We start from the raw sequence: 27526 nt of genomic DNA, 5'->3' as shown, positions 1-27526 counted from the left end.
CTGTCATCTTAGAGTTGCCACTGGTATAAAACATTTTAATCATTTCAACAAATAGCAAAAGTTTCCTGTGCTACACTGTAGTGCTGATAGTCCTTTGTCTTCATATTTTTAAATGCAGGGAAGATAATGAAAGTCCACTGCCACTTCCCCCTTCCCAGGTATGTTATTTATCACACCTGCTAACAAAAAACACTGCTGGTCAAGAGCCTATCAGCTTGGAAATGAAGTGGTAAAGGTAAAGGTAAAGGGCCCCCTGACCATTAGGTCCAGTCGTGGCCGACTCTGGGGTTGCGGCGCTCATCTCGCTTTATTGGCCGAGGGAGCCGGCATACAGCTTCCGGGTCATGTGGCCAGCATGACTAAGCCGCTTCTGACGAACCAGAGCAGCGCATGGAAACGCCATTTACCTTCCCGCTGGAGCGGTACCTATTTATCTACTTGCACTTTGACGTGCTTTTGAACTGCTAGGTTGGCAGGAGCTGGGACCGAGCAACTGGAGCTCATCCCATCGTGGGGATTCAAACTGCCAACCTTCTGATCAGCAAGTCCTAGGCTCTGTGGTTTAACCCACAGCGCCACCCGCGTCCCACAAGACCCTATCAGCTTGGAAATGAAGTGGAGCCACCCACAAATAAGCTGGTGGTTTTTAGGGCTGGGTAGAATGTTTCTGCCCAGTAAAATTCTGGAGATTTCAGAGGGCTTTGGGGGCCCAGGAACAGGAGACTTTCCAAAGAAGGATTCTGGGTGCTGTTATTGTGGACTTAGTCGGCTTACAGTTAGTTACAAGGTGGTCTGAGGGCCCTTTTTCTTCAACCCCAGCCAGCACGGCCAATGCTGAGTGATCATGGGAGCCATAGTCCAACCACCTCTGCAGGGCACGATGCTGGGGAAGTCTGGCCTAAAGGAACCAGAGGTTGGGTAGATCAAATGAGTCTGCTTAGTTTCTGTTTGTGCTGGGTCAGCTTCTCCTAAAATGAGCAGACCACCTTAAAGTTGCCCACATTTAGCAGGATGCCAGGATTGGACACCAACACTTTATTGTGTTCAGAACAGAGAAGTGCCAAGAGCTCTGTGACATAGGGATATAGGGACTTTTCTTCCTCCATTTATGGAGAGGATCATGCCAACACCATTTTGTGGTCCTTTTTCTGTCCCTCTAGATGTGGCAGCTGTTGGGTGTTATGCTGTGCCCTGATAGCAGCCATTTTGTGAGTGTGCGCCCAGAGCACTTTTTTTCAAAATTCCAAACATGACCCCCAAAGGTTTCTATTGCTGTTCACCTGCAGTTGGTAGGAGAACAGAATTTTAGAGTGGCAGTTGAAACCTGTCCTTTCCCCTTCTATCAATCTCCCCTGTCCGAGGGCCTGAACTGCATTACTCAGGCCCTATTCCAGGTTGACTGACACCTTGAACAAGAGCACTCCTAGGGAGTGGGGAGACACAATTTAATAAGAAAACGAACAAATAAGAGATGAGGGAGAATGCATCTGCTCTTGCTTGAAACAAATGGAATGCAGCCTGGACACTTATCTGAAAGAAACCAGACTGAAAGTCAAGAGGAGAAGAAATTTACCTGAACTAGCCTCCTTGGCCAGGCTCCTGTGCCCTGGACTTGCAGTTAACATCTGTAGCTGCTTAATGCGGTGGTGCTTATTGTGTGTGTCCCCCCATTCAATATCCTTCCAGGGTATACAGGAGAGATTGTCTAATTGATGTCTGAAAAAAGGGCAGTCCTGAAATTAAATATGGAACCAGACATGGTAGTAGCAGTTGGTGCCTCAAAAACACCCCCACAGTTCTTGCTCACTATGTTCTGGTAAGACTCTGCCAGTTAAATTTACAAGGCAATCCTAAAATTTAGCTGGCCAGCTACAGTATGATCTAGTCCTTGTATATTGCTACTCCAATCAATTATTAGTTCTTCATTTCTCCCAGATCTATTGAAGATTATAAAGTCCATTTGCAATCATGGAAGGTGTTTCTTTTGCTTTTGTTTTTAATTAAGTGGATGTTGTGCTGTACATTGTTAAGAGACTCCTGCAAATAAGTAATTCCGACTATGACACCGCCACGAACAAATCTGTCTCCTTTCAAGCACATTTGAGAACCCAAATAAAACAGATTGATGTGCACCTCATCAAACTTGTGCACATTGCAAATGAAATTCATGCACACTGATCATCAGATTGCAAAACAAACCAGAGGAAGGGGAAATGAACTGAACATAAACATCTAACACAAAGTGAGCACTCTGCAAAATAGCATATTAAAAGCAGAACAAATTCCAAAGTATAAGTAACACACTCAGAATTTATATGAAGTGAACACCATCCAGATTGCAAACAGAATAAACGACCATATACGCTAACAACAAACTCATTCTCCAATTGCCCATCCTTATGATTCCAAAACTGGCAGGTTCAGAGGAGCTTCAAGGTCTGCAGATGTACAAAAACCATTAAGTGGGGAAAACACAAGGGGGGAAGAAAAATAAGCCCTACCTGGACCAGGAAAACAGAATGGAGTGTCCAGAAAAATGGCATGGCTATTGGGATGCAATCCTGAACAGGAACACTCTACACTGCAGCATTATATTACGGGTTCAGCTTAACAGTCTGAACAAGTTGCTGAAAGAAGCATGAAGGTAACACAGGAATACAGTAACAAATCCAGGAGAACCAATCAGGAACAAATCTGGACGGGTAAGGCAAAAGGAATGACATGCAAGATTTAGCCTGGGAAATATCATCTTTTTCTTGTTCCCAGGTTGGGAGTTGGGGGAGACCAGTGCAAAGGCATTGGGCTGTAATCATCTAATCTATACTCAGAGTAGACTCATTGAAATTAATGCGTGTAAGTTTATCGTGTCCATTAATTTCAATGGGTCTACTCTGAATAAATGTTAGTTTAAAACATTATAATATAATAACCACCTTTTCCCTAGCTGTTCCCAAGTTTTTAATTTTTTTGGCAGGGGGAACCCTCTACAGAGGCATCATTATTACCACCACTTTCCCCTCCTGCCTGACCCACAGCAGAGATTGTTCCCAAGTTGTACAGGGATAGGAGAGCACAGTGCAAATGTAGAAACATTGGGTGGGATTTAACTAATGACTCCTGTCAGCAGATGCTCTGCACAAGGATATGTGGAACTGGGATTTTCCCCCTTTCCCCCTGACGCATGCCTCTTGCACCCTCCAAAACTGGGTCAGAGGTATGTGTCAGGAGATCCCTTTGAATAGCATGTGGGGAGAGGAGAGGGGGATCGTTTCACTATTAATAGGCATTAATAGTATTAGGTCACATCTGCCATCCTGTATTAAAAGCTCCTATTCATTATACATAAGGATGCAAATATGATATGAATATATAAAACTGTAAAAAACTACAAATAAAAAGAGCTCCTATTCATCTTGCTTGTTTCCCATACTCTGTGCATTAGCATAGAGATAACTGAAACCACAAATCATTCCCTCCAGCTGATTTCTTGTAGTTTCCCGCCCTTTAGCAGGTTTCTGGAGCATTACCTCAGTTTTCTGTGCATCAATTAAGCTATTATCCCCAGTATGAGGTGTTTCCCTGTCATCTGTAACATTGTCTCTCCCCCCCCCATAGGATTTAATTTCAAACTCTCTTCATCAGGTTTGCGAGACTCTTAGCAAACACATTCTTGCCAATCACTGTGAGGTGCAGTCTATCTCTTGCCAGAAGGCCTTCCTTAAGGAAGCAGAGACCATGGTCTAAGAAGTCAAACTCTTCCTGACACCACCTGCGCAGCCAGTGGTTTAATTCCTCTCTCTTCCTGGGCCCTGACCTTCAACAGGAAGGAGTGTTGAAAAGCCACCTTTGTGTCCCAAAGCCCTTCAGCTTCCTGCACAGAGTCTCATAGGCCCTTGTCATATGTTGAAGGCTGTGTCTGGCAATATCGTTTGTACCTACATGAATCAGAAGGAAGGGGTTGTGGTCAATGGGCTTTATAAGACATGGCAACTTTTCTTTCACATCATGACTCTTTGCACCTGGAAAACAGCACACCTCCCGGGACATCCTGCTACCTCTGCACACCGCGGCCTCTGTCCCCCATTATTACTTCAAATTCCTTTTGACTGGACCAGCAACCTTCAGGTTAAATGAATAGAAAGATCCACATGGCAAATTACAGCTGTATTGATACAGCAAAGTGGGGCAGGGGCCTGATTAGGAAAGCTGTGGGATACTTTATAATACACATGGAGTCAAGAGGCTCCAGAAGTGAATCAGAGAGGTGAAAATCAATGGGACTTTAATCAGCACTGGATTGCAGAGGATTTATTTGCTTGAAGACAGCAGATGTAGGCAAGCTCACTGCTGAGATTAATTAGTGGGGAGGGGACAAAAGTACCACCATTATTTTAGCAAGTGCTGTGAGTAGAAACGGGAACATCAGCAGGTCTTTAAGTACGACCTCATAGATGTCTCTGGTGGTGTACAATATTCCTGTCCTCTCTCTGTGAAATCACATTCCTAGCATTCCCTCTGAGCAGTGGTATCAGACACTCATGCTTCTTCGCTTAAAAGCGCTTTTTCTTTTGAATGAATATATGCAATAAGCATATGAGGAACATTTCTTCTTAAAGAAAGCTTTAAATTAAGCAGTAAAGGAATGCAACCCCAAAGCAGAATATTTAAGCATTTAAAAATGCTAACAGTTATTAGTGCTTCCAACCTGTTCAGCCTGTCTATTCCCCAGGTGCTTTTTTCTTGGCCCATGAACTTCTCTGCACAGAAATTATTTTACTTACTGTGATCTGAAGGTCCATTAGACCACCACCTTGCTGAATCTAAGTAGGTCTGGGTCTGGCCAAAGCCTGGATAGGTAGCCACCTGGGAATCACATGTGAGCTGTCTTGGATTCCATGGTGGAAGAAAAGAGTGATATAAAGGTAATAAAAGAACTATAAAAAAGAAATAAATACACATGCCACCTTCTATCCAAAGTTTCAAGGGCGTTTGCAAAAAAACAAAGCAACAATAAAAAGTGACCACAAAACCTGCAGCTAAAAGGTGTGTAAAAGCATAGTAGGCCTAAAATCATTAAGACAGAAAAATGCTTTGAAATGTCTGGGTAACTAAAAGGTTTTTTGCCTGGCTTTTAAAGGATGGCAAAGATGGCACAAGGCATATCTGCTAGGAAGGATAGTCCATTGTTGAGGTGCTAGTTCTTGCCCCCCCCCTTTTTAACAAGGTGACATTTAGAAGTAAGCAACACCAGCACTTTGAATAAGGCCCACAAATGAATACACAACCAGTGGAGGTCTTTTAAAACTGGCAAGATACCATCCATGCAAGCAGTGCCAGTCAAAATTGGTTGTTGCATCCAGCACTAGTGAGCCTTCCAAACCATTCTCGGAGGCAGCTCTACAAATAACACACCGCACTACTCCAGTTGGGATGTTGGCAGATGCTGCAGCTGATGCACCAGTGAAAGGCATCTCATGGTAAAGAGGTTGCCTGGGCCTCCAAAGACAAAGCTGGACCAAGGAGCACCTGCAAGCTGACCCTTCAAGGGGAGGACAACTCCATCCAGAACTATTTGCCTACCATCTGTGTGAACCTGAGAACTATCAACCCAAAGGACCCCTATCTTGTCAGGGTTAAGATTCAGTTTTACCGACCTAAAACCAGCCCCTTATCAAATCCAGGAAGCAGCTGAGCACTTCCACAGCCTCTCCTGACTCAGATGCCAAGGAGAAAGAGAGCTGGGTGTCAAGAGCGCACTGGTGGTACTACACTCCCAAATCCCCAGGTGGCCTCGAGGAATCCCTTCTGGCATCTTGTGCAATCACATAGCACAAGCACCAGGTGGCCAGATAGAAGTCCCCCGTGCAACCCTCTGCAAATCAATCCGCAGGTAGTAGAAGTACCACAATACCATGCCACCAACTCCCAGAGCCGTCAGAAGGATGCTGTGGTTGATCGTGATTTCCAGAGGAACAGCCAGGTTTGTCACTTGGATCAACGAAGAGCCGTGTGTCATCCACCGATGGTAGACTCAAAAGCCAGCAGAGGTAAAGGGAGAATCAACAGGTTGCCGCCTTCCTGACATCTCTCATCACATACGTTATCCAATCAGTCAAAGTGCAACTGTAGGGACTGAACACTTTTAAATGGCTGTATGGTCAAGTGTACTTCATGCACTCAATTTAAGCACTGGTATCTTATGCATCCTTACCTGTGAGTAGGTCCCACTGAATGCCAAGGATCGGCTTGCAACTGTTGATCAACTTAGCTTTAAACATGAAAAAAGAACCAGTAAAATAAATACCACTTACCTCCTCTCACTGTAATCAACTCTCCTGTAACCTTGTCAGAACACCGAAGTCGGCAGCTCTCCTTACTTTACCCATCTCCATGCACTACATGAAGCACAATAACTCAAATACTCTTTATTGGGAAAATTTGAAACTGATTCCATATAAATTACATTGCCCCCCTCCCCACAAAAAAATCCATCCTGCACCCCCCTCCAGCTCCAGTTGATTGAAGATGAAATGTCAATGAAAAAAAGGATGTCATATTTTTAAAGTAAGTCATAAAAATAATCCAGTCCTTGGCCAAGTTCCCAGATGGCAATTCCTGTGCCCAGTTCCTTTGCAAGCTCTAACCGCAGTTGGATGGACTGCAAAACACAAGAGACACATGAAGGATAATTAATTTTGCTGAATATAGACGTTATGAACTGATCAGCTGGGGAGGGGGGGCGTTGCACGGAAACAAAAACTAAGCAGCATAAATACCTTTCATTTTATTTCATAAGAAGCCGTTAAACTAAACAGCATTTGCTTTGAATTTTTGTCATTAAGTAATCTGACAATTTATTCCTAGCAAACAGAAGAATGTAACGTGCAACCAATTTATTCAGCTGATGTATACATCCTGCCTTGGAGTAACTGTATATAAAATAAACTCGTGCTTTGGATGCATTCCAACTCCATTAAAATCAGATTGAGCCTTTGGCCATGTTCCTTTTTGTTTCCAAAACAGAAGGGTGCATACCTTTAAAGTTGGATAGAAGACTGCATGCTTGCCTCCTTTACTTCTACAAAGCACAAAAAGAGAAAACAGTTATGAAAATTGATATTATCATGAGACATATATCTTGTGTATTTTATCCCACCCTGAAATGGTTTCTTTCCAGGGAACAGAGAAGGGAGAGACAATGAATTATGGGTTGTTTGTACAATAAAATAAAGAAGTTCATACTAAGAAAGAGTGACAGAGACAGAGACTGTACTTTAAGGAGCCTGCAGGCTGAAAAAAACTCAGAACTAGCAAAGCTGTCCAGAAGCAGCTTCTAGTATAATCAAAGGCTGATTGAAGGGCAAATGGTTTTGAAGGTGAGCATAAGTTGTTTAAACTTCTATGATTTCATTTCTTGGCTTTGCATTTAGTTTAGAATCTAGACTTCTCAGTGACTGCAGATGAGATGCTTCACAAGTGGGTATACTTTTCTGCCGTGTGGGTAGCCAAAAGCCATCTAAATTGAGGGGGTGGGAAGGTGGAAGAGGAAAGTGATTTGGTCAAACCATTATACAGTCCGGTGGTCAATACCTAATGGAAAGCAAGGAGACGAGCAGAACAGCAGCTGCTCAAAAAGGGGCACGTTGTGGAATGTCACAGATAAGGTTTCACTCTTTTTCTGAGTTGTGGTCTTAAAAGGATCTAAAGGCAAATGGTAGCCCCTCACCCCAACCTGCACTGCTTAAATTCAATGTCTCCTGGCATTCAATTCTCCAAGGACATGCTTAGGGCCAAGCTACATGTTATTCACATTTTTCAAAAGCTTGCTTACCTTTGCTCACTAATACTGCCATTTGCACCCAAAGGTGCTGTTTGCTGCAAACAGTACATGTAGGAGCAACCAGGGAGCGGTGATTTTCAAGTAGGATACCAACATGGGGCTCTTGCAATTAAAAAGTGGCCAGTTTAAGTATGCCACAAAAGACATTGGGCAGGATTTACCTGACAAACCCCGTCAGCGGAAGCCCTAAACAAGGGTTTCCCTTGGGCTGTAAGGGTTTCCCCCATCTCTTCCCCACCGTGTTCTTCTGGACCCCTAAAATTGGCTCAGGGAATGGGGTCAGGAGAAACCCCAAAACAATATGTGGGTGGAAGGGGATCTTTCTGTCTGGCAAGCTGATATACTTGTGGAGACAGAGCATCTGGAATAACCCAACATTTAATGTCACCCTTTGAAAGCTACTTTTTGAGAATAGTTTGGTGTCTAATTTCCATTAGAAATTTACAACAAAATAAAGTGTAACCTGGTTCACGTGCATAATTTTAACTGGATTGCTATTAAAATCAAGGATAGTTTCACAATAACTCCTCACTGAATCCTCTTATTTTCCTTAAAGGAGTGGCACTTGTCTATTGTAAAGGTGGCAAAATCCTGCTATTGATCTAATTGCACTGAGTATTGCTGAACTGATTATTATGCTTTTTTTACTTTTTAAATAAAACAACAACAACAACAGTTTTCCATTCGTCTGCTTTGAGTAAAGTAAAATCTGGAGGCAGTTGCTCCCATGAATTTTGTATAAAAATAAACAAATGAATATTAGAAAGGGGGGGGGACATTTCATGATTGCAACTCACTTTTTGTATTCAAAATAGTGTTCAGCTATTTGTTCATCCCAAACCAGCTTAGGTTTATGCTCCTTCAAGATTTCTATATACCTAAAAAAGGGAAAAAAGAACAGAATTCCTGAATTCTCTCTAGAATCTATATATAGCAACAGTAACATAATATTTTAAAATGACCATCTTCCAGCCACACATTCATATGATCTATGGGCTACTTTTAAAATGAGGCTGCATTTTAAATCACATTTTAACCTGTATTTTAACTTGGTTTTTCTTTTCCTATTACAGTGGTATCTCGGGATGCGAACGAGCTCCTTTTTGAGAATGCGTGGGTCACATTTTGCTGCTTCTGTGCATGCGTGTGATGTCATTTTGAGCGTCTGCACATGCGCAAGTGGTGAAACCCGGAAGTAACACGCTCCATTACTTCCAGGTTGCCACAGAGCACAACCCAAAAGCACTCAACCTGAAGCACATTCAACCCAAGGTATGACTGTATTTTTTACTGTAATTTTACTGGCGTTAGCCACCCTGAGCCCGGCTCTGGCTGGGGAGGGCGGGGTATAATTTATTTATTTATTTATTTTATAGCTGGAGTTGTCGTGTATGGCATCAACCATACCATGTAGCTCTACATTCTCAACCAGCAAAAAAAGAGTTTGCTACACATTAGAAAAAACCTTCTTATTGCGAAGAGGTGCACCATAGCATGATCATACATTTGCTATTTTCTTTTACAGTTCATTATGTGCCCTCCAGTTCTGGTAGCATTGGAAATGATCTTTTTTTTAAAAAAAAATCTGTCTTTCCTTTTTTGTGGGGGGAAACAAGCCAATGTCAATATCCCCTTCTGTAAATTGAGAAATCTTGTGGTATTTATATTTCCACCTGCTTCCATTTTCAGTTCAGTACCAGGCAATGTACACTATTTATCTATCATCTTTTACAAATAAGGATCTCACAAACAAGTTTTGTCCATTTCTGGTAAAGCCCTAATAGTGGATGCCTTCCTCCTTTTCAATTCCATTTTGCAAGTACCCCAACGCTATTGTTCTTCCAAGTGGGTGACCTTCATCCCCTGCCCTCTACTGCATTCCAAAATAGAACGAGGCAAATGCTCTTTGAAGATGAGCAGAACTTTGTCATGTCAAAATTAATCAACACCAACTTTCATCTTCCGCTTTGCTTGAAGTCTTTCACACAAGAGTTCTTTTCAGTATGGCAGCCCTTGGTAGGGAAGTCTGAATTTTCTATTACTGTTTGCAGAATCTCTGGTTCAGAGAGCACCACCTTGGTCAATAATGAACATGGATTTTAAAATACCTATAAGGACTGTGTGTTTAGTGACCCCTGTAACAGCTGGAAATTACAAGGAAGAACATCAAGGCTGCATTCAGATAACTTGTGTTAAGAGAGGGGTTATGACTTCCATGCTCATTGTGGTAAGCATAAGCAACTGCATCCTTGATGCAGAGAATCTCCCTGCTGTTGTACTGCAATTCGGAGGTGCCTGGAAGCACAACTCAGTGGTATGAACAGTCTTCCCAACACACACACACACACACACACACACACACACACACACACACACTCCAGCTTGAAATTAAATAGGAAGGCTGGGTTTGTCTTGGTCCCGTGCTTCCAAGGCACATGGAAAGAACTGCAATGCAAAAGGACAGAGATCAGCTGCTTCCTTTGCAATGGATTCCAAAGCCCTCCCAAAGACTCCGAAATGCAGTGGAACTGCTGGACAATCCCCACCCATCCCTTTGCAGCTGCAAGGTGGAGAGCTTGTTTTTGTGGGCATTTAAAGCACAGCAAGTACACTGCCCTACTGTCTTCCATAAGGTGGATGTGGGGATCATCTCTTACCTCATGTTAAGATTCAGACACACAGCCTGAGGCCGAGTGCAATATGCTGCTCCTTACGGGACGGGCAGACGGCTGTTGACCCCAAGCTTCTGGGTGGCTATTAAGGCCAGAAAACCTTGGTGGGCTTCTCTTTGTGTTACACAAAAAGCCATTCTATCTCTTCTATTTTCCCCCTAAGTTGTGTTAAGCTACCATCTGCCCAATCAGTGTAAGGTTTTAGTATGACAGATATTTCTCTGCTCATCATTTTGTTCAGAGCAATCAACCTTAGCTGTATATTTTACTAGAAAGCTTCCATTTCAGATGCTACAGACATTAAACTGATTTCCATCAAATAATAATCAGCTTTGCTCATCCTGAAATTTCAATCAAGACTCTCTCTCTCTCTCTCTCTCTCTGTGTGTGTGTGTGTGTGTGTGTGTATGTTCAGAAAAGGAGAAGTGCAGTCTCTTCTAAACCAGAGAAACTTAATTTCTATACATTTAAATCCTGTGCAGAACTACAGCCTTTACAGGTGGTTAAAGGTAAATCTTATGTTGCTACACAAGGTTAGAGAGATCCAACAGCACCTTACTGGGGAAAAATCACAGAAGTGAATACTGCCTTTCCTTTGGGCCTAGAAGATGATGATACCAACACCTAAAATGGGTCTGAAAGTGTGCACTTCCAGGGCTTTCCACTTTTCATTGTCACCACCAGTGCCAAATCAGCGTTGCCAGACAGCAACAGCAAGGCCACCGATCTACTGACAGAGCCCAAAGAAGCATCACAAGTAGTCTTGGTCTGTTGCTAAGCTGGTGAGAGCACTGAGAAGATTTATTTTGATAAAGTGGCTGTGACCTTGAAAAAATTCATACAGGTGGTTATTGCAAAGGAGATACAGTGACAGGCAGATACAGGATAAAATGGGGAAGGAAGAAGAAGAAGAGTTTGTATTTGATATCCTGCTTTATCAATACCCTAAGGAGCCTCAAAGCAGCTAATAATCGCCTTTTCCTTCCTCCCCCACAACAAACACTCTGTGAGGTGAGTGGGGCTGAGAGACTTCAAAGAAGTGTGACTAGCTCAAGGTCACCCAGTAGCTGCATGTGGAGGAGCAGGGATGCGAACCCGGTTCCCCAGATTACAAATCTACCACTCTTAACCACTACACCACACTGGCTCTCTAGTAAAGTAAAGACCACAAAGGTGCTGATCTTCTTCTGTACTTGCTCCTAGCCTGAGTGGCATGGCTTCAGATCTCCAAGCTCCAGCAATCCACATGCACATGTGTTTGTGCTACACCATGCCAAGTCATTGTCAGTTCTTCTTACATGCCTCTCAGTGCACAAGCAATACCACTGTTTATAACAGGGCTCCAATTACATATGGGATTAGCAACAATTGAGCAATTTTATTTAAAACTGTGGCATCAAACCCCTGAACATAAATAAAAATATTAAGGTAGCCAGGCCCTTAAAGCAACACTCATTCTGATGCATTTAACCATGAGAGAAAAGGGGGGGGGACTTCTATGATTTCTGAAGGGTGGTGTACGTAGAAGATGTACTTTGGCTGGGATGTGAAAAATACTGTGGTTCTTCAGCATTTGAGACAGGAATGATCTATAATGGTGCAAGAAAAATTGTTTATTGCACATGACCTCAAATCTCTACTTTGAATTGGAAGAAAAATCTTCCAATACTTTTTTCTTTACAAAAAAAGAAAAAGAAAAAAAGATTACTGCTGGTAGAATGTGCAGGGGCATATTTTAAACTGCACTTTGGGATGTGTTCTTTTAATCTACCAACTTCCAAATCGCTCCACCATCTATTTTAAGGAATAGTTCCACTCGTGGAAGTGATGTAACAGGGCTAACTCGGTGATATCAGATTGCCAGTTGTACATTTTCAACTGCCAAGGCTTTCCTCAAAGATTGAACAGATTGTAGTTCACAATGTATGCTGAGAATTCCCTGGGTTCATTTGTACCTACCATGGGAGTCCTTAGGCCAAAAAACTATATATATTTACTTATTTCTCGAACAGAAGTAGTTTGCTGCAGAAGTTACTTCAATAGTAAAACACCTGCACTGTACATGCTACCCTCAGTGGGTATTAAACCTATTCCTTCCACTTCACTTGCATTACCTATTAAATGTAAGCACTTTATTGCTGATGCTATATGCCGTATTTCCCCGTCTATAAGACGCCCCCATGTATAATACCCACTCTATTTTTGGGGACTCCATTTTAAGAAAATGAGGGGAGATGGCCCAAAGTTGTTGAGCTTCTCCCCCCCCCCACGCAGCTGCAGGCTATGCCACTGTGCATGGGCATAGCCTGCACATGGGAAACACTCCCTAGATCTTTTCCCGCGCACAGCGGCATCAGGGGAAGTTGCGCTCCTGCCCGCCAGCCGGTTGGCAGGAGTGTTTCCTGTGCGCAGTGGCATCAGGGGAAGTTGCGCTCCCGACCGCCGGTTGGTGGGAGCGCAACGTCCCACGATGCCACTGCGCACAGGAAACGATCTAGGGAGTGTTTCCCATGCACAGTGGCATAGGAGGAATGTGCGCTTCTGCCAACTGGCTGGCTGGCAGCACGCAGCTTCTCTTCCCCATGCCACTATCTGTGTACTGGACAAAAAATTTTGAGTCAAAAAATCTTGACTAATGCATGGAAAAATAAGGTACACATTAGCCGCTTAAAATGCAGTGAAGCCATTCCCTGTCCCTATACCCCTCTGCATTTCAATTCACATTTGCACCTTGCTATACACATATACTATGCTCTGGTCCATGGGGTCATGAAGAGTCGGACATGACTAAACGACTAAACAACAACAACATACACAGAGAGGGGTCAGGGGTGTCTTCGCCTGTGCTACCTGTTCGGTTTCCCCAAGCCTGCAACGCCTCTGGAGCTCCTATTTATGAAGCTGTCATCTGCACAGGTGTGCTCTTCCATGCATGTGCATTGGTGCTCTCAAATGTACACACCTGGCTTAACTGCGAAGTGAATGTGGCTAAGGTTTCCCAGCTGGACTGAAACTGGTTTGAGGAAAAACACATCAAACAACTGTATTTCTCAAGGAACTGCAGAATCGATATGGATTGTTGCTAATGTCATATGCATGAAGCTTCAAAAACTAGCAATGGGAGACAACTGGATGCAGACTAATTGGTAAAATAAACACAACCTAAATTACTGCTCAGTTTCTGCTGTCAGAGAGGTGTGAACACACCCTTTGGTAGAGATCACCATCCCCTCTGCATTGTGCAGGGCGGGTGTGCTAATAAATGTCACAGTGGGTGGCATTTAAGCTACTGGGTAAACACAATTTGAGAATAACTGTGCCATGTACCTGTGAGCTCACTGAATAATTCAGGAGTCCTATTAAAAAACAACAACAGACGGTTCAAAAGCGTTCTCACCAGCACTGTGTACTTAAGACATACTTTATTTGAGCAGTTAAGCAGCATTAACATTTTAATGAAAGCAGTGACCATATGTAAACCTTGACATTTCTAAACAAAGTTTAATGGGACCCGGAGCAGCACTCACACAGTGTAAGTACACAACCCTATATTTCTTAGAGCATTCTCTTCTCAACAGCTCCCACTCCTCCCCCCCCCATGCAAGCGGCTTTTCAAGCGCTCATAAAATAAAAGCACTGAGTCTTGTACACATATGCTGTTTCACTTTTTAAAGTTTCTAAGTTTCACTTAGAAAAGCTTTGAATTAAGGAAATTCTATATAAAACAACAACAATAACCCCAGAGAACCTATTGCAGATTCCATGCACCACTGTAGATTGTAGTCACAATCTCTCCATCGCCCACCATAGGGGTGGGGAACTAACAGAGAAAGTTAAATGGTGCTCTAAAACACTCATACAACTGATCCAGTAACTTGAATTACACTGCGAAATTTAACACTTAAAGCTTCTACATTAACGGTGCACAGATGTTTAAGATTAAGAGAAATGTAAATATGTTATGACACATCAAATTTACTTTTAAACTGATATTCTTTTTCCAGGCAAGTGATACCATGAATTCATAATTACTTATGCACATTTAATGCATCCTTCTGCTGTTACATTGGTTAACTTAGTCCATGTGTTTACTTCTTACATGCTATTTTCAGTTATTTCTTCCGCAGCTAAAAGGTAAACAAAATTTCCCCTTTTGTTTCTATTACTACTGGCAAGTGTTAATTAAGTTTTCCCTTGCCCATACTGCACTTCCCTGTTATTTTCAAAGCATCAGGGCATTGGGCTCTACAGACTATATCCCAATTTTCCCCCTTGAGCATTTGTTCAGTAAGCCATATATTGTTCTTTTCAGTTTATCCATTCTTAACTCTTGACAGGTCACTCTTTACAGTGGGACTGTTTTTGACAGGTTAGCCCACCTTGACAGAATGGTAAGACTGTAGCTTTTAAAAGAAAAAGAGAAAAAAGCAGTCTGGACATGGTGCAATCCATAGAAAATACCATTCTTGTCTAGTGACCGACAGGTCAATGGTAAAGTAATTTACTTTGCCAAGGCCAACCTAGATCCAAGCAATGCCAAAAAAAACCCCCAAAAAACTGGCATCTAAGAAATGAGATGCAGAGTATTGTTCTCTGTAAAGAAAGAGGGAATAAGCTTGTTTACTTAAAATGAATTGACTTTGATTGTTGATCCTACTCTCTGCTGGTCTAAGAACAAATGACATCAACTTCTGGTGAAATGCTTCAATTAGACTGTACACTGAAGTTTATTTCCAGAGTTCACCTCAATTTGGAAGAGGGTACCCCTGCATAAATACGCATTTTCATAGATTTTAGAAGGTCTCTATTAGAATAAATAGGTTAAACTACCGTGCTTGGAAAAATAGCAATTTGTAGCCTGAGAGTTGCAATGATCAACAGGCAGCCATGATGCATAATTACACCCAGTCATCCTGCAAAATGATGACTGATGATGGAATTTTAAATTGCTTAGCCATCGAACATGTGGCACTTATCCTAAATTCTCCCAAGGAGGAGAGTGTTGAGAGGCCTGCCTGGAATCGCTTGCTGGGAAAACGTGTAAAGCATTAATTATTGCTGCGTCAGCCAACTAATTAAGAAGGCAGTTGTTGAACAAGACATTTATTAAGAAAAGTACCCTTTAAAAAATTGCTTGTTAAGACATGTTGATAAGAATTATTGATTTGGGAGCTCGTATAAAAGATGCCAGTCATAAAAGTATTAAAATTTCATCAGTTTGTTACAGTTTTCAGCAGCTTCAATACTAGACAGTTAAGGCAGCAGACGATTTGTGTTGGAGTAAACAGAATTCTTCAAAACCAATTGGTTCATGTGCTCTAAATGGTATTTCAAATTCATGCTTCTTTGGTGAAACTGTAATTCAATGAAGAGGTTGTGGTTGCAAATCTTGGAAGTAAATGGTCAAATTATTGGGATTAATCTTAATTGGGATTTTTTTTTTAAGATAACAGACTTTGACTGCCAGTAAAACGCCGCTATGCATTTGCTGGTTGTCACCAAGATTCTGTTAGCTACTTATTTGAAAACCGCAATACCACCGTATATTAAGGAAGGGCTTTCATAACGTAGTGCAGAGATATATCAAATGTTTTTAGTGCAGCTGATCATGTGGCTGAAGAGGAAAGACATTTGATAGCCATGTTCAAATATATAAAAGGATGTCACATAGAGGAGCCATGATAGCCATGTTCAAATATATAAAAGGATGTCACATAGAGGAGGGAGAAAGGTTGTTTTCTGCTGCTCCGGAGAAGCGGACACGGAGCAATGGATCCAAACTACAAGAAAGAAGATTCCACCTAAACATTAGGAAGAACTTCCTGACAGTAAGAGCTGTTCGACAGTGGAATTTGCTGCCAAGGAGTGTGGTGGAGTCTCCTACTTTGGAGGTCTTTAAGCAGAGGCTTGACAACCATATGTCAGGAGTGCTCTGATGGTGTTTCCTGCTTGGCAGGGGGTTGGACTCGATGGCCCTTGTGGTCTCTTCCAACTCTATGATTCTATGATTCTATGAAAAGCAAAGCAGCCTACCTAGTCCAACAGGCAAGTGTGCTATTTCTTTTCTTTTTTAAAAAGTGTATATGCATGTATCTTCCACACCTGTATTGCTATCAAGGATTGTGGCCTGAGCCATCAACAAGCAGCTTACATATAGATATTTGCACACTAAGGATATACTGTACTTTTCCGTCTATAAGACACCCCCGTGTATAATTTTTGGGAAGTCAAATTTAAGAAAATGGGGGGAGATGGCACAGAGGAGTTGAGTTTTTGGGGAGGAGGGATTAGCCAGGGTTGCTGAGCTTTTTTAAAGAGAAATTGCCAAAAATCGCTCCTCCACACACATCACAAAATCCACCTCCCATCTGTCACATCGCCGGCAGAAGCTGCCAAACGCCTGCCCAACTGCCAGAGCGTCACTCAATCGACAACACCCATTGACACATCATGAATAATGCACATGAATATATTAGTTTATAGAGAGATTTCTTGGAAAAACAGATACCCCCCCCCCCAAGAAGTTCTTCAAGAAAGCTTCCCATATTGAGGTGAAATTTTCCATCTTGGAACTAAAAGAAATGGGGGGAGGTAGATCCTGAGGCCATGCATTCCTCAAGGATCTTGAAGGTTCAGTTCTCTGAGCCTTCTTCCCTCCATCTCTTTACACACACACACACACCCCGGCTCAAAGGAATCAAGAGGAAGGCTGTGTCACGGCACTCCAGATTAAACTCTGCAGGGAAGGGAGATCCGGCCAAAGCAGTGTTGCTCCCCAGTGTGCTTTCCCTCCCTGTTTATGTTTTGCTACCGCCAGGTTAAATGTCTTTATTCCTCCAGGATGCCTTTCACCAAACGGTATAAGTCTCCCTTGTGTCTCTTGGGGCATGGGGCGGCTAAAATTAAATTAAAGGCTTTGAGGTTTTGTGAAGTAATATTAAAAGTTCACTGGGAAGATAATGATGTTTGTAAATGTATGGTTGCATGCACACAAAGCAATTTCCCAAGTGGAGCAAAGTAAAATGGGTTAAGTGCATCGAGCTTTTCCCTCACATAGGCAGTCCTTAAGTTAAAGACTTACATAGATCTCCTTTCTTCATTCTCCGCTGCAACAGGGTTGTCCCCTTTTCTGAGATCCTCCTGATCTGAATGTCAAGGAAGACCCTGGCTAAATTACAGCATGGAGTTGCCTTTTCTGAGATCCTCCTGATCTGAATGTCAAGGAAGACCCTGGCTAAATTACAGCATGGAGTTGCCTTTGATTTGCCCCTCAATCCACATACATTTCAAAAGCTTCACAGAAAACAATTGCCTATGATATATCTTATCTTCCCTTGATTAATTTCTGACACCTTCCAAGTTATTTTTCTGGATCCTTCAAGTCATGAATCAAGCCACAAATTAATCGCCCCGTCTCTTTACAAAATACTTAAATTTTTTTTTTATTATTTTTTTATAACAGCCCATTTTCTTCACAGGCTGCTACTGCCAATGCTTTTTGGTAGTATGAGAGCCATGTGCAGTGGCCATCTGAAAGGCTAGTCCTTGGCCCCGTGTGTGTGTGTGTGTGTGTGTGTGTGTGTGTGTGTGTGTGTGTGTATTCTTCTAAAATATATTTTTCAGCCAATCTAGGAGGTATTTCTGGTCTGTAATCCTGTCCTGTTTGCACCTTCACTAACCTGTGCATCCCCAAACCAGCAACCCACTTACGGGGAATAAGACTGCTATTTTGCATAAAATGCAGCTACCTGTATGAAGATAAAGATGCAGAGACTCAGAAATGTCCACTGAGGCTTAACAAAGTTAAGCACCTTTGAATCCTATAGATGTCAATGGGAGGTTTAGACATGCTTAACTCTCTTCCAACTGAAAACACTGAGACTTCAAAGTCTACCTTTGGCCAGATAATACGCATTACACTCACTATGTAATAACTCCTTTCAATCAGAAACCAGTTGCAACATAGATATGCCATTCACACTGGCAATACTCTATCAGCAGGCAATTTCTCCCGCTTGTGCATCAATACAAGAACAGCATGGTGGATACACGGAAAATGCTTTTGATTGCATGGTTCTGTGGGAAATTGCAGGCACTGTAATAGATCAAGAAAAGTCCAGTTGGTAAATCCATGTATGTGTAGGGGTCAAACTAAATATGCAACACAGGAGATCTGTGATCAGATCTCTTGACATTTTTACTGGGAAAGCAAGGCAAAGTACTGTGATTTCAACAGAGTTTGCTGCAGCTGCTTAATTTAAATGTCAAAATAGTATTACAACCTATCAGTTAATAAGGGTAGCATGCATCAATTAAAGCATATCCCCTGAGAAACAAACTATTTAATAGTGGTCTAAGTTTTCATAGGCCAGAGCCTACTAGAAGAAGTGTAAGACACAGACTGAACACATGGCAGATATACAAGATGGCGTATACAGTAGAAGATAAACCATGAAGTGCTTATTCATGATAATAGAAATGTACTTTCAAATTGCGTGTGAATATAATACACACAGCCAGGTGATTTGCTGGGGCAGTAGACACCAAGAGAACAGAAAGACTGAATAGGGATTCAGGGTAGAACCTGTTATAACCTGAAATAGCTTAATAGAAGAAAACAGAATTCTAATTCTTGATTTCTATTCTGTTATTGATTTCTTCCAAAGATAGACACCAGGCCTAAGCTTGCCCTTTGTCTGATGCCAAAGAGGTGGATCTGGCAAGTGCAAATTTCTTGGGAGAAAACAAATCTGGAATTTAGCAGCCATTTTGTGACTGATGCTCATGGCACACTCTCAAAATTTGAAATGTACCCACTGGCCTGAGAAGGTTGGCCCACCCTGTTCTACTTGATTGGGGGGGGGAATGGAGAGAGAGAAAAGTTGAAAGTTATTGTTCTCTTGAAATAATTGGGTGGACCCAAATGTGCTTGTGTGAACAGAAGGCACTTTTGCTAATGGATGGCAGCCCTCCAGATTTCTGCTACTTTACCCCTCCCATTATAGGTCTGCATCATGCCACAGACCACAGAATCATCGAGTTGGAAGGGTTCCTGAGGATCATCTAGTTGTTGCATGTCTCCTCCTTTTACCTTCCCACATTTCCTTGCCCAATCCAACCAAGGAAATCTGCACACAGAAGCAATTGTTGCATGCACATCACTCACTGAATCAGGAAACACAGATCTAAGTCACATGGACCACAGAGTGTATGTATTAACCTGAATGAGTGGCATCAGTTTGCACTACCCTTCTTTCAATGTAATGCACCCTTGGACGTGCATCCCGATGTGGATGTCCGTATGGACGCACACGCAATTGCACATCATACTAATAGCAACATAGCATGACCTGACCTCAAAGTTTAAAATATCTTAGGGCAGGGGAGTTGGTAGCATGAGAGCAGTGCAATTGGAAGTGGGGAGGAGAGACAGGATTTTCCTACATGTCCCTTCTAGGCCTAGGGACACCAGAAGGTTTGCAGGTAGGATACCCCATTTAGAAATGAGAGGGGGGGAAAATAGGGGGAGGCTTATGTGTGCTCTATTTTAAAAAATGAAATTTTAGCTCCATCACTAGTAGAATAGCAGCTCCCTCTAGTGCATGAGTGCTGAAAGAAATTTTTGAGAAACCAACCGAACAACTGAAATTTGTAGCTTCAGCTGAGTGTCTGTATCAGGCAAATATGTAAGGTTGAAAAAAACCTACACTTTTTATAGTACAACTCCAGTAAACAGAGCCCAGTCCAACTCTCACAAACTATGAAAATTCAGTGGAACTAAACCCTCCACTGACAGGTCATGGAGGTTCAACTACTGGTGGTAGACCAGGTAGGGAACCTGTGTCCCCAACCCAATGAGCCCCATCCAGCACAGCCAATGTTCAGGGTTGATGTTCAGCCCAACCACCTGAACGGCTACAGTTTTCTCACCTCCACTCTAAGAAAATATTAGTACTGGACACTAGCACACTGTTGAGTGTAATGGGTTTGTGACACAGATGCTAGCCTTGACTAAATGACCTGTTACGAAAGTAGGCTATGTATGTCACTGTTTAAAATCAATTCACATTATGCTTATTGAGCACATGCATTGATAAATGCTCTGCTTTCTGTATAGCTTTTAGGAAAATCCTAGAGTACCCCATGCTCATCTACTTAACTGCATTATTCCCTAGGATTGGAAGCATTCCCATGGGTCTATCATCATGGACTTCAAAGTAAACCTATGTTGAACAAGTAAGCAGAGCTTACTGGATATCCAAGATGTCCACCCCAATCCGAATGTGGAATGTTCTCCCCAAGAAGCATGCCTGGCAACAACATTTTTAGCTCTTAAGTGCCAGGCAAAAAAATTCTCATTTTCCTGGGTTTTGGGAACTTAATGTGGAGTGATTTATGGCCTGTTCTGTGTCCTTTTTTATATATATTGGGGTGTGTGCAGGATATTTTCCTTGTTATTGCTAGCATTGGATGAAAACATTTAGCATTTCTGTGGCAGTATTATGGGCAGTATTCGACTAGTGAGTCCCATTAGCGCAAACATTTCTGCTTGTGTGATGGGCCTTCTCTCCTCAAATTCTGCTGCCCAAGCAGAAATCCTTGTATTTACAAAACATTCATGAAGTTCTATGTTGGATGCAGCACTATACTTTTTATCTATTTTATGTGTTTTTGGTTTTTAAACATTTGTGTCGGCTGTTCTGTATTTTATATATTTGTATAAGACGTCTTTGTAAAAAGTGGTACATAAATTTATAAAATAAAACAACGCAAAATAATAATGCATCCCCACCTGGAAATAAGCCCCATTGGATTTACTTCATCGAATTGTAGAGCTGGAAGGGCTGCCAAGGGTCATCTAGTCCAACCCCCTGCAATGCAGGAATCCTAGGTGGGCTCGAACCACCAACCTTCTGGTTAACAGCCAGATGTACTGACAACACATAGGATTTGGCTGCACATTATTCTGAGAACTTGAGCTCAATCTGCCAGTTTGCAGTTTTTAAAAATATTCCCAAACTACAGTATGCTCAAACAGTTAATGATAATCCCTCTTGCATTGCTGGATATACAATAAATTTAGTGGTAAATGATATAAGTTCAAGAAAAGGAAGCAATCTTAGATAGCAACAACTATCTGCCAAGTCATCTATGCCCTTTTCATATATATATTTCTTGTTTCCAAAAGCTTTGGGGAATCTTCATTCATGAATACAGAGCGCCTTCCAGCAAAGCATAACTGCATATTTTTAATTGGAAAAAGAATCCCACTGAACTAGAAAGGGAAGATGGAAGAAAATATTCAGCACTACATATAAGGCATTATGTTCCTGTGAGAAAAAAAAAGTTTCTGCAACAGGGCTATTCTTTAAGAAGTCTTCCTACCCAAAATGCCTAATTACCCCCAGCTTTTCATACTACAGAGATCAGCCTTGCTAAGTAGAGAACTTGAAAATATTAACCAAAACAGAAGCACTGAATACTCTCGCTGCTGCTGCTGTTTTCCCCGTTAAGGCAAAGGTAGACAAAATGGTGCCTTCCATATACTGTTCTGCTCCAACTCCCATCAGTCCCAGCCAGCATGTCCAAAGTTCAGGGAAGATGGGAACATCTGGAGGTCACCACATTGGCTGCCCCATACTACAGGGCGGGGAACCTGCATCCTTCCAGATGTTTTTGAGCTCCCACTTCTATGTGCACCAGCTAGCACAGACAATGATCAGGGGTGCTGGGAGTTGCAAAACAACATTACAGGCTCCCCATCCCGGCCCTGCTGTAACCAAAATCGATAAAGCCCAGCTCAATGACTGACATCGCCCTGAGGAGCAGTGCTAGATGCCATCCGTGTTACACAGCTCTGCCTGGCCTCAACTGGAAGGCATATATTTAGTGTCACCAGCCCCATGATATGCAATGTTCTACCAGCAGGGACCCTCACTTTTATCTTCTGGGTGCCTCATGAAGACCTTTTTATGCCAATAGGCCTTGGCTGCTGTTAAATTTTAATAGCCAGCCACCTTAATGATTATTTTTTTTGGGGGGGGGGTATTGTGTTTTATATCTTAACATTGTACACTGCCCTAATATTGCATGTTCGGATGGTTTAGATCAAAGAACACTTTTATAAAAACAATTAAAAAAAAGATCTTCCCAGCATTACAACAGAGAGGTGTGAACAGATCTGACAAATGAGACACCCTGTGGCCAAAAAACTAATGTATGAACATTCGGGGGTTGGCCGCCTTATTTATACTCCAGGTTTCTCCATTTATCTTTCCAAAACAAAAACCAAATAGATACGTAGTAGCACAATAATATCAATATCAAAATAAGATAATAGATATGTAGCACAAGAATATCAATTACAGTTTTGAGTTTACAAACAGCTGTGAAATCAGGCAACACAGTCCTTTGGGGAGCCCAAGAAGTATCCTTGTATTTTGGTAAGCGCCACCTTTTCTGTTTTGTTTTAACCTATACTATGTGCCTTTGCTGGGAATTGCTTTACTTATTTTTGTAAACGGTATAAGACTAATAGGCTCTGGCAAACCTACTGTCTGTGAATAAATGCAGGTGGTCCTTTTCTGAGATTCTAAGTTAGCAGTCGCCATCGTGTCTTGAGACCGTTCCCAAGTGCCATACATTCTATGGCAAACGATGAAATGCTACCGTAACTTTGTGCCCCCTTTTGTAAGGTGCAGCCCCTGCTGTAGACACGCTTGTATTTATACTATGTTAGTCCTGTTGTCTTCCTTCCTTCGCACAAGCTGATATGAAACTGGCATTTTCTTATCAATATCTTTATGTGTTAAACAATACCAGGGTAAAATGCACAGTCCTTCAAAATACAGGAAGTTTGCTTGCCTCTCAGCCACCTAGATAACCACAAACATACTGCCTCTGCAAGGATTCTATTATTGCTTATCTGGATTTCAGAGGAAGAGGGGGGAAACCACTATCCAGCAAAGCAGCGAAATAGAGAAAGGAAGCCAGTTCTCTCATTATTTGGAGTGATTTGATCTTCAGTCCAAGGTTTCTGGGTGGTATTTTTCTTTAGCACAGTAACTCAAATTTAATTGTAATTCAGAGTTCAGGTGTGCATATGATTCATAATAATTTGAGAGGGAAATGGGTGGAAGTCTCAATAACCTGGGATGCATATTATAATTTCCCATCATCCTGATAGCAAACATATTTCAGTTACAACTGAGGTCCTGGCCTTTTTGGTTCACTAACATCCTAAACAGATTGAAGTGATGTCTCTCATTTATACAACAGCTACAATTAAGTACCAATAATTATACACCAAAAACTAAGCTAACCCAATTTATCATGATGGGAGCTGGCCCCAGCTGAAACACACAATGTAATCTCATATGCCATTAGAGCATCAAAGCAGAATCCTGGTCCAAACAAACAAACATCTTCCCAGTTACCTCTCTTAATCATGACCATGTTTTCAGGTGAGGGTTTTTAATCATTTTTAAAGAATGTTACAATAATCAGAAGTTTTTAAGCTGGAAAACTAGCATGGGAAACAGCTCATCCGACTCACAAGACCCTTTTTAAAACCTTTGATGGTTTATTTCCTTTTTGGGGGTTTGTTTCTGTTTAAAAAAAGCTTAGTGCTGAAAAGTGAATGAGGTGGCGAAATTAAGAGAACATATGCTGCTAGGTCTTTCAGTTGTTATAATAATAATAATAATAATAATAATAATAATAATAATATTTTATTTATACCCCGCCCTCCCCAGCCAAGGCCAGGCTCAGAGCGGCTTACAAGCAATAATAAAAACAAGATGAATGATTACAACTTAAAAACAAAAATAAAATACAACATTAAAATATTGGAACATTAAAATATTAAAATGTAGCCTCATCGCAGGAGGAGAAGGAAAAGAAAAAAGAAAGAGAGGGAGGGAGGGAGGGAATCAAATTGGCTCCAAGCCAAAGGCCAGGCGGAACACCTCTGTCTGACAGGCCCTGCGGAAAGAAATCAGATCCCACAGGGCCCTGGTCTCATGAGGCAGAGCGTTCCACCAGGCCGGAGCCAGTGTTGAAAAGGCCCTGGCTCTGGTTGAGGCTAATCTGACTTCCTTAGGGTCTGGGACCACTAAGGGTGTTGTTATTTATGGACCTTGAGGCTCTCCGTGGGGCATACCAGGAGAGGCGGTCCCGTAGGTACGAGGGTCCTAGGCCGTGAAGGGCTTTAAAGGTCAAAAGCAGCACCTTAAACCTGACCCTGTACTCCACCGGGAGCCAGTGCAGCTTGAAAAGCACTGGGTGAATATGCTCCCATGGCAGAGACCCCGTGAGGAGCCTCGCTGCAGCATTCTGTACCCGCTGGAGTTTCTGGGACAGCTTCAAGGGCAGCCCTGCATAGAACAAATTACAGTAGTCAAGCCTGGAGATGACCGTCGTCGCATGGATCACTGTGGCCATGTACCTTTTTAAAAAAGTATGCATTTTGTCTATGCATATGCATAAAGTTAAAGAGGGAGGTTGAGAATAGTTGAAATAAAAGATAGAAGGCCTATTTTTGCCAGATACAAGAACATGGTAATTTGGCTTGATCTTTAATTGACTGTGGCTTCTGTGATTTTTATTCAAATTAATAGAGATTAAGTCAACAGTTCACTATTCCTCTTCACCCACAAATATCCAGGCTTTTTAAAGCAAACTAAAATTAGCCACACTGAAACCAATGAAATACGTTATTTGTAACTTTAAAACAAAATCTTTTCCATTGTTTTCAGTGATATTTAGACTGAAGTCATACATTTGTCCATGGCTTTATAACCATGGGTTGATATCCAATGAAGTCATATTCAGAGTAGACTCAATGATATCTATGGACTTATTATTTCAGCAGGTGTACTCCGAATATGACTATCACTAGTTATTACTCATAGTTCAATAAGGGCACAGATAAGCACCATAGCTGTGTGCTCCTACCCTCCTGCTCTGCCTTTGCCATGGCAAGCCTACATTCCATTAAGCTGCACTACCTCATTGTGTCTGAATGATCTCTTACTTAATATTGGTTAAAATAAAAAAATTCCTTCCTGTAGCACCTTAAAGACCAACTAAGTTAGTTCTTGGTATAAGCTTTCGTGTGCATGCACACTTCTTCAGATACACACGAAAGCTTATACCAAGAACTAACTTAGTTGGTCTTTAAGGTGCTACAGGAAGGAATTTTAATATTGGTTAACAAACCAGGATAATAAACCAGGATCTATTATCCAGATTAGTAAACCAATATTAAACTTGAGTTCCCCAGATCGGATACAACAGGGAGCTTAGTGCAAAGCAGAATGTGAAAGGGAAGAGAAGAGGATCAAGGAAGGAGCACTCATTCATGGCTCTGTAATTCATCCAATCCCACTAACTAAAGGTTAGTTACCAAGGCTGTGTTTGGACATTCATCTACTACTTCATGCCCTGGTTTATGAAGCAGTGGACTAACGTAGCCTGAGTTGCAACTCAAGTTGGATTGGAGCCACAATGTCTCTGTTCCTTTGCAACGGTACATTTCTTGATTGTGTACCTCTTTGGGGGAGAAACTGAAGCCACTGAGAGAAGCAAAGCAAGGCACAGCACAGCACAGCACAGTACTGCCTTATGAGAGAACATTTGCCAGTTAGGAGGGGAGAGAAAATTGATCACCCTGTTACAGCTGTACAATTCATTCATGGCAGGAAACAGGAGTTTTGTTAAGGAAAAGAAGTAATGCATGTACCCAATCCATCACAGGCAAAACTGAACATGGTGGCAGGATACTAGCTTCCAGGAGAAACAGACAGGCCACCTTTCATTAGCAGAAGCAAACACGGAATAATTTAACTCTGCCACTTCTTGAACTTTACTAATTGGTTGCTGAAGTTACTCTGCTTCCAAATACATTTTAATAAAATTATGCAATCACCATGTGTGATAAGAACTAATTACTTTTATGACTTATGCATCCCAGAGAAATTATAAAGGCTAATGAACCTTGTTGTTGATTTATCACACAGGGTAAGTCCGAAACTTAAGTCAGTCACCAGGAATTGATTACTGTTTAATGAATGCAAAACAGCACAAAGGTATTTATTAGTGATGAAAATGTAGCAAATTGCATGTTGCCTGGAATTTATGTATTAATTTGCTAAAGACTGTTTCAGGAAAAATAAAATTAGTACAAAACAAGCAGGTTACTTGTTAGGATTATATGCAACTCTTATGAATTAGACAGAAGAAAGTCCTTAATCATGTGTTTTGGAGTCTTCCAAAGCCCTTTATAAGCATTGCCTAATTAATGCTCTCTAAACTCTCATTTTCTTGATGAGAAAATAGGCCAAGATGTTTAATTATTTGTTCAAGGTTACCAAGAGTTGCCGAAGAAGATGAGCAATGTATTCCTCTTGAGAATTTCATTGTTTTAATCAACTAAAAGGTATTTGCATGTGGAGTGCCTTCTGACCTTGACTTCATTCTAGCTTTTAGTTGTAATGAACATGTAAGAAAAGAAGTGGACACACTTCATGATAATTTGCTGAACCCCAAGTTACAATGCGCTAGTTATAAGCCAACTTTATTACAAAATGTACCTGAACATTTTTGGGGACTGGTATGCCATATTAAAGGTAATTCTTGGCATAAATCAATTTTTAAAAAAAATATGAAAAGCTTCAACCAATTATGTATATATTTGTATACATATGTTTTATTAAACCTATATTCCAATGACTGGTGGTTGTAGCCAATGACAGTTTAAGTTTCAAGTTTCATATCATTATCATACCTCTGTATAAATAGGCATCATTATCTGTGCTTTACTTCCCGTTGAAGAGACTATACTTCTGTTATCTGACACTGCTGAGACTGCAGATGTCTCTTCCAAAGTTTCCCTAGCCTAGCCCATCCATCTTTCTGGAAAGACATTTTAAACTAAATACATTTTCAAGTACTTAAGCCTTACTGCAACTACATGATAACTCGTTTATAAATCTTTGTCTAAAAACTGAGTAAG

General features: G+C 41.6%; 1 protein-coding gene across 13 annotated transcripts in view; it reads right to left on the bottom strand.

Annotated features, from left to right (window-relative positions):
• Positions 1-27526, bottom strand: part of CHID1 (chitinase domain containing 1) — a 131244-nt gene that overhangs the window by 23271 nt on the left and 80447 nt on the right. For 7 of the 13 annotated variants that reach the window (XM_082230490.1, XM_082230493.1, XM_082230492.1 and 4 more), the window contains 7 exons: positions 18562-18607; positions 17594-17652; positions 8638-8718; positions 7036-7078; positions 5912-6658; positions 2502-4885; positions 1574-1733 (listed from right to left, as the gene is read on the bottom strand). In XM_082230490.1, coding sequence (XP_082086616.1) covers positions 6560-6658; positions 7036-7078; positions 8638-8718; positions 17594-17652; positions 18562-18607 — 328 coding nt within the window. In that variant the 3' untranslated portion in view covers positions 1574-1733; positions 2502-4885; positions 5912-6559. Of the gene's footprint in view, positions 1-1573; positions 1734-2501; positions 4886-5911; positions 6659-7035; positions 7079-8637; positions 8719-17593; positions 17653-18561; positions 18608-27526 lie in introns of those variants that run through there. The other 6 variants (XM_082230485.1, XM_082230484.1, XM_082230482.1 and 3 more) reach the window with 5 other exon arrangements.

This window comes from Podarcis vaucheri (genome assembly GCF_965113315.1).
Source record: "Podarcis vaucheri genome assembly, chromosome: 1".
NCBI classification, from domain to species: Eukaryota; Metazoa; Chordata; class Lepidosauria; order Squamata; family Lacertidae; genus Podarcis; species Podarcis vaucheri.
The sequence above is the reverse complement of the archived record's forward strand: the minus strand, read 5'-3'. Positions and strand labels throughout refer to the sequence as shown.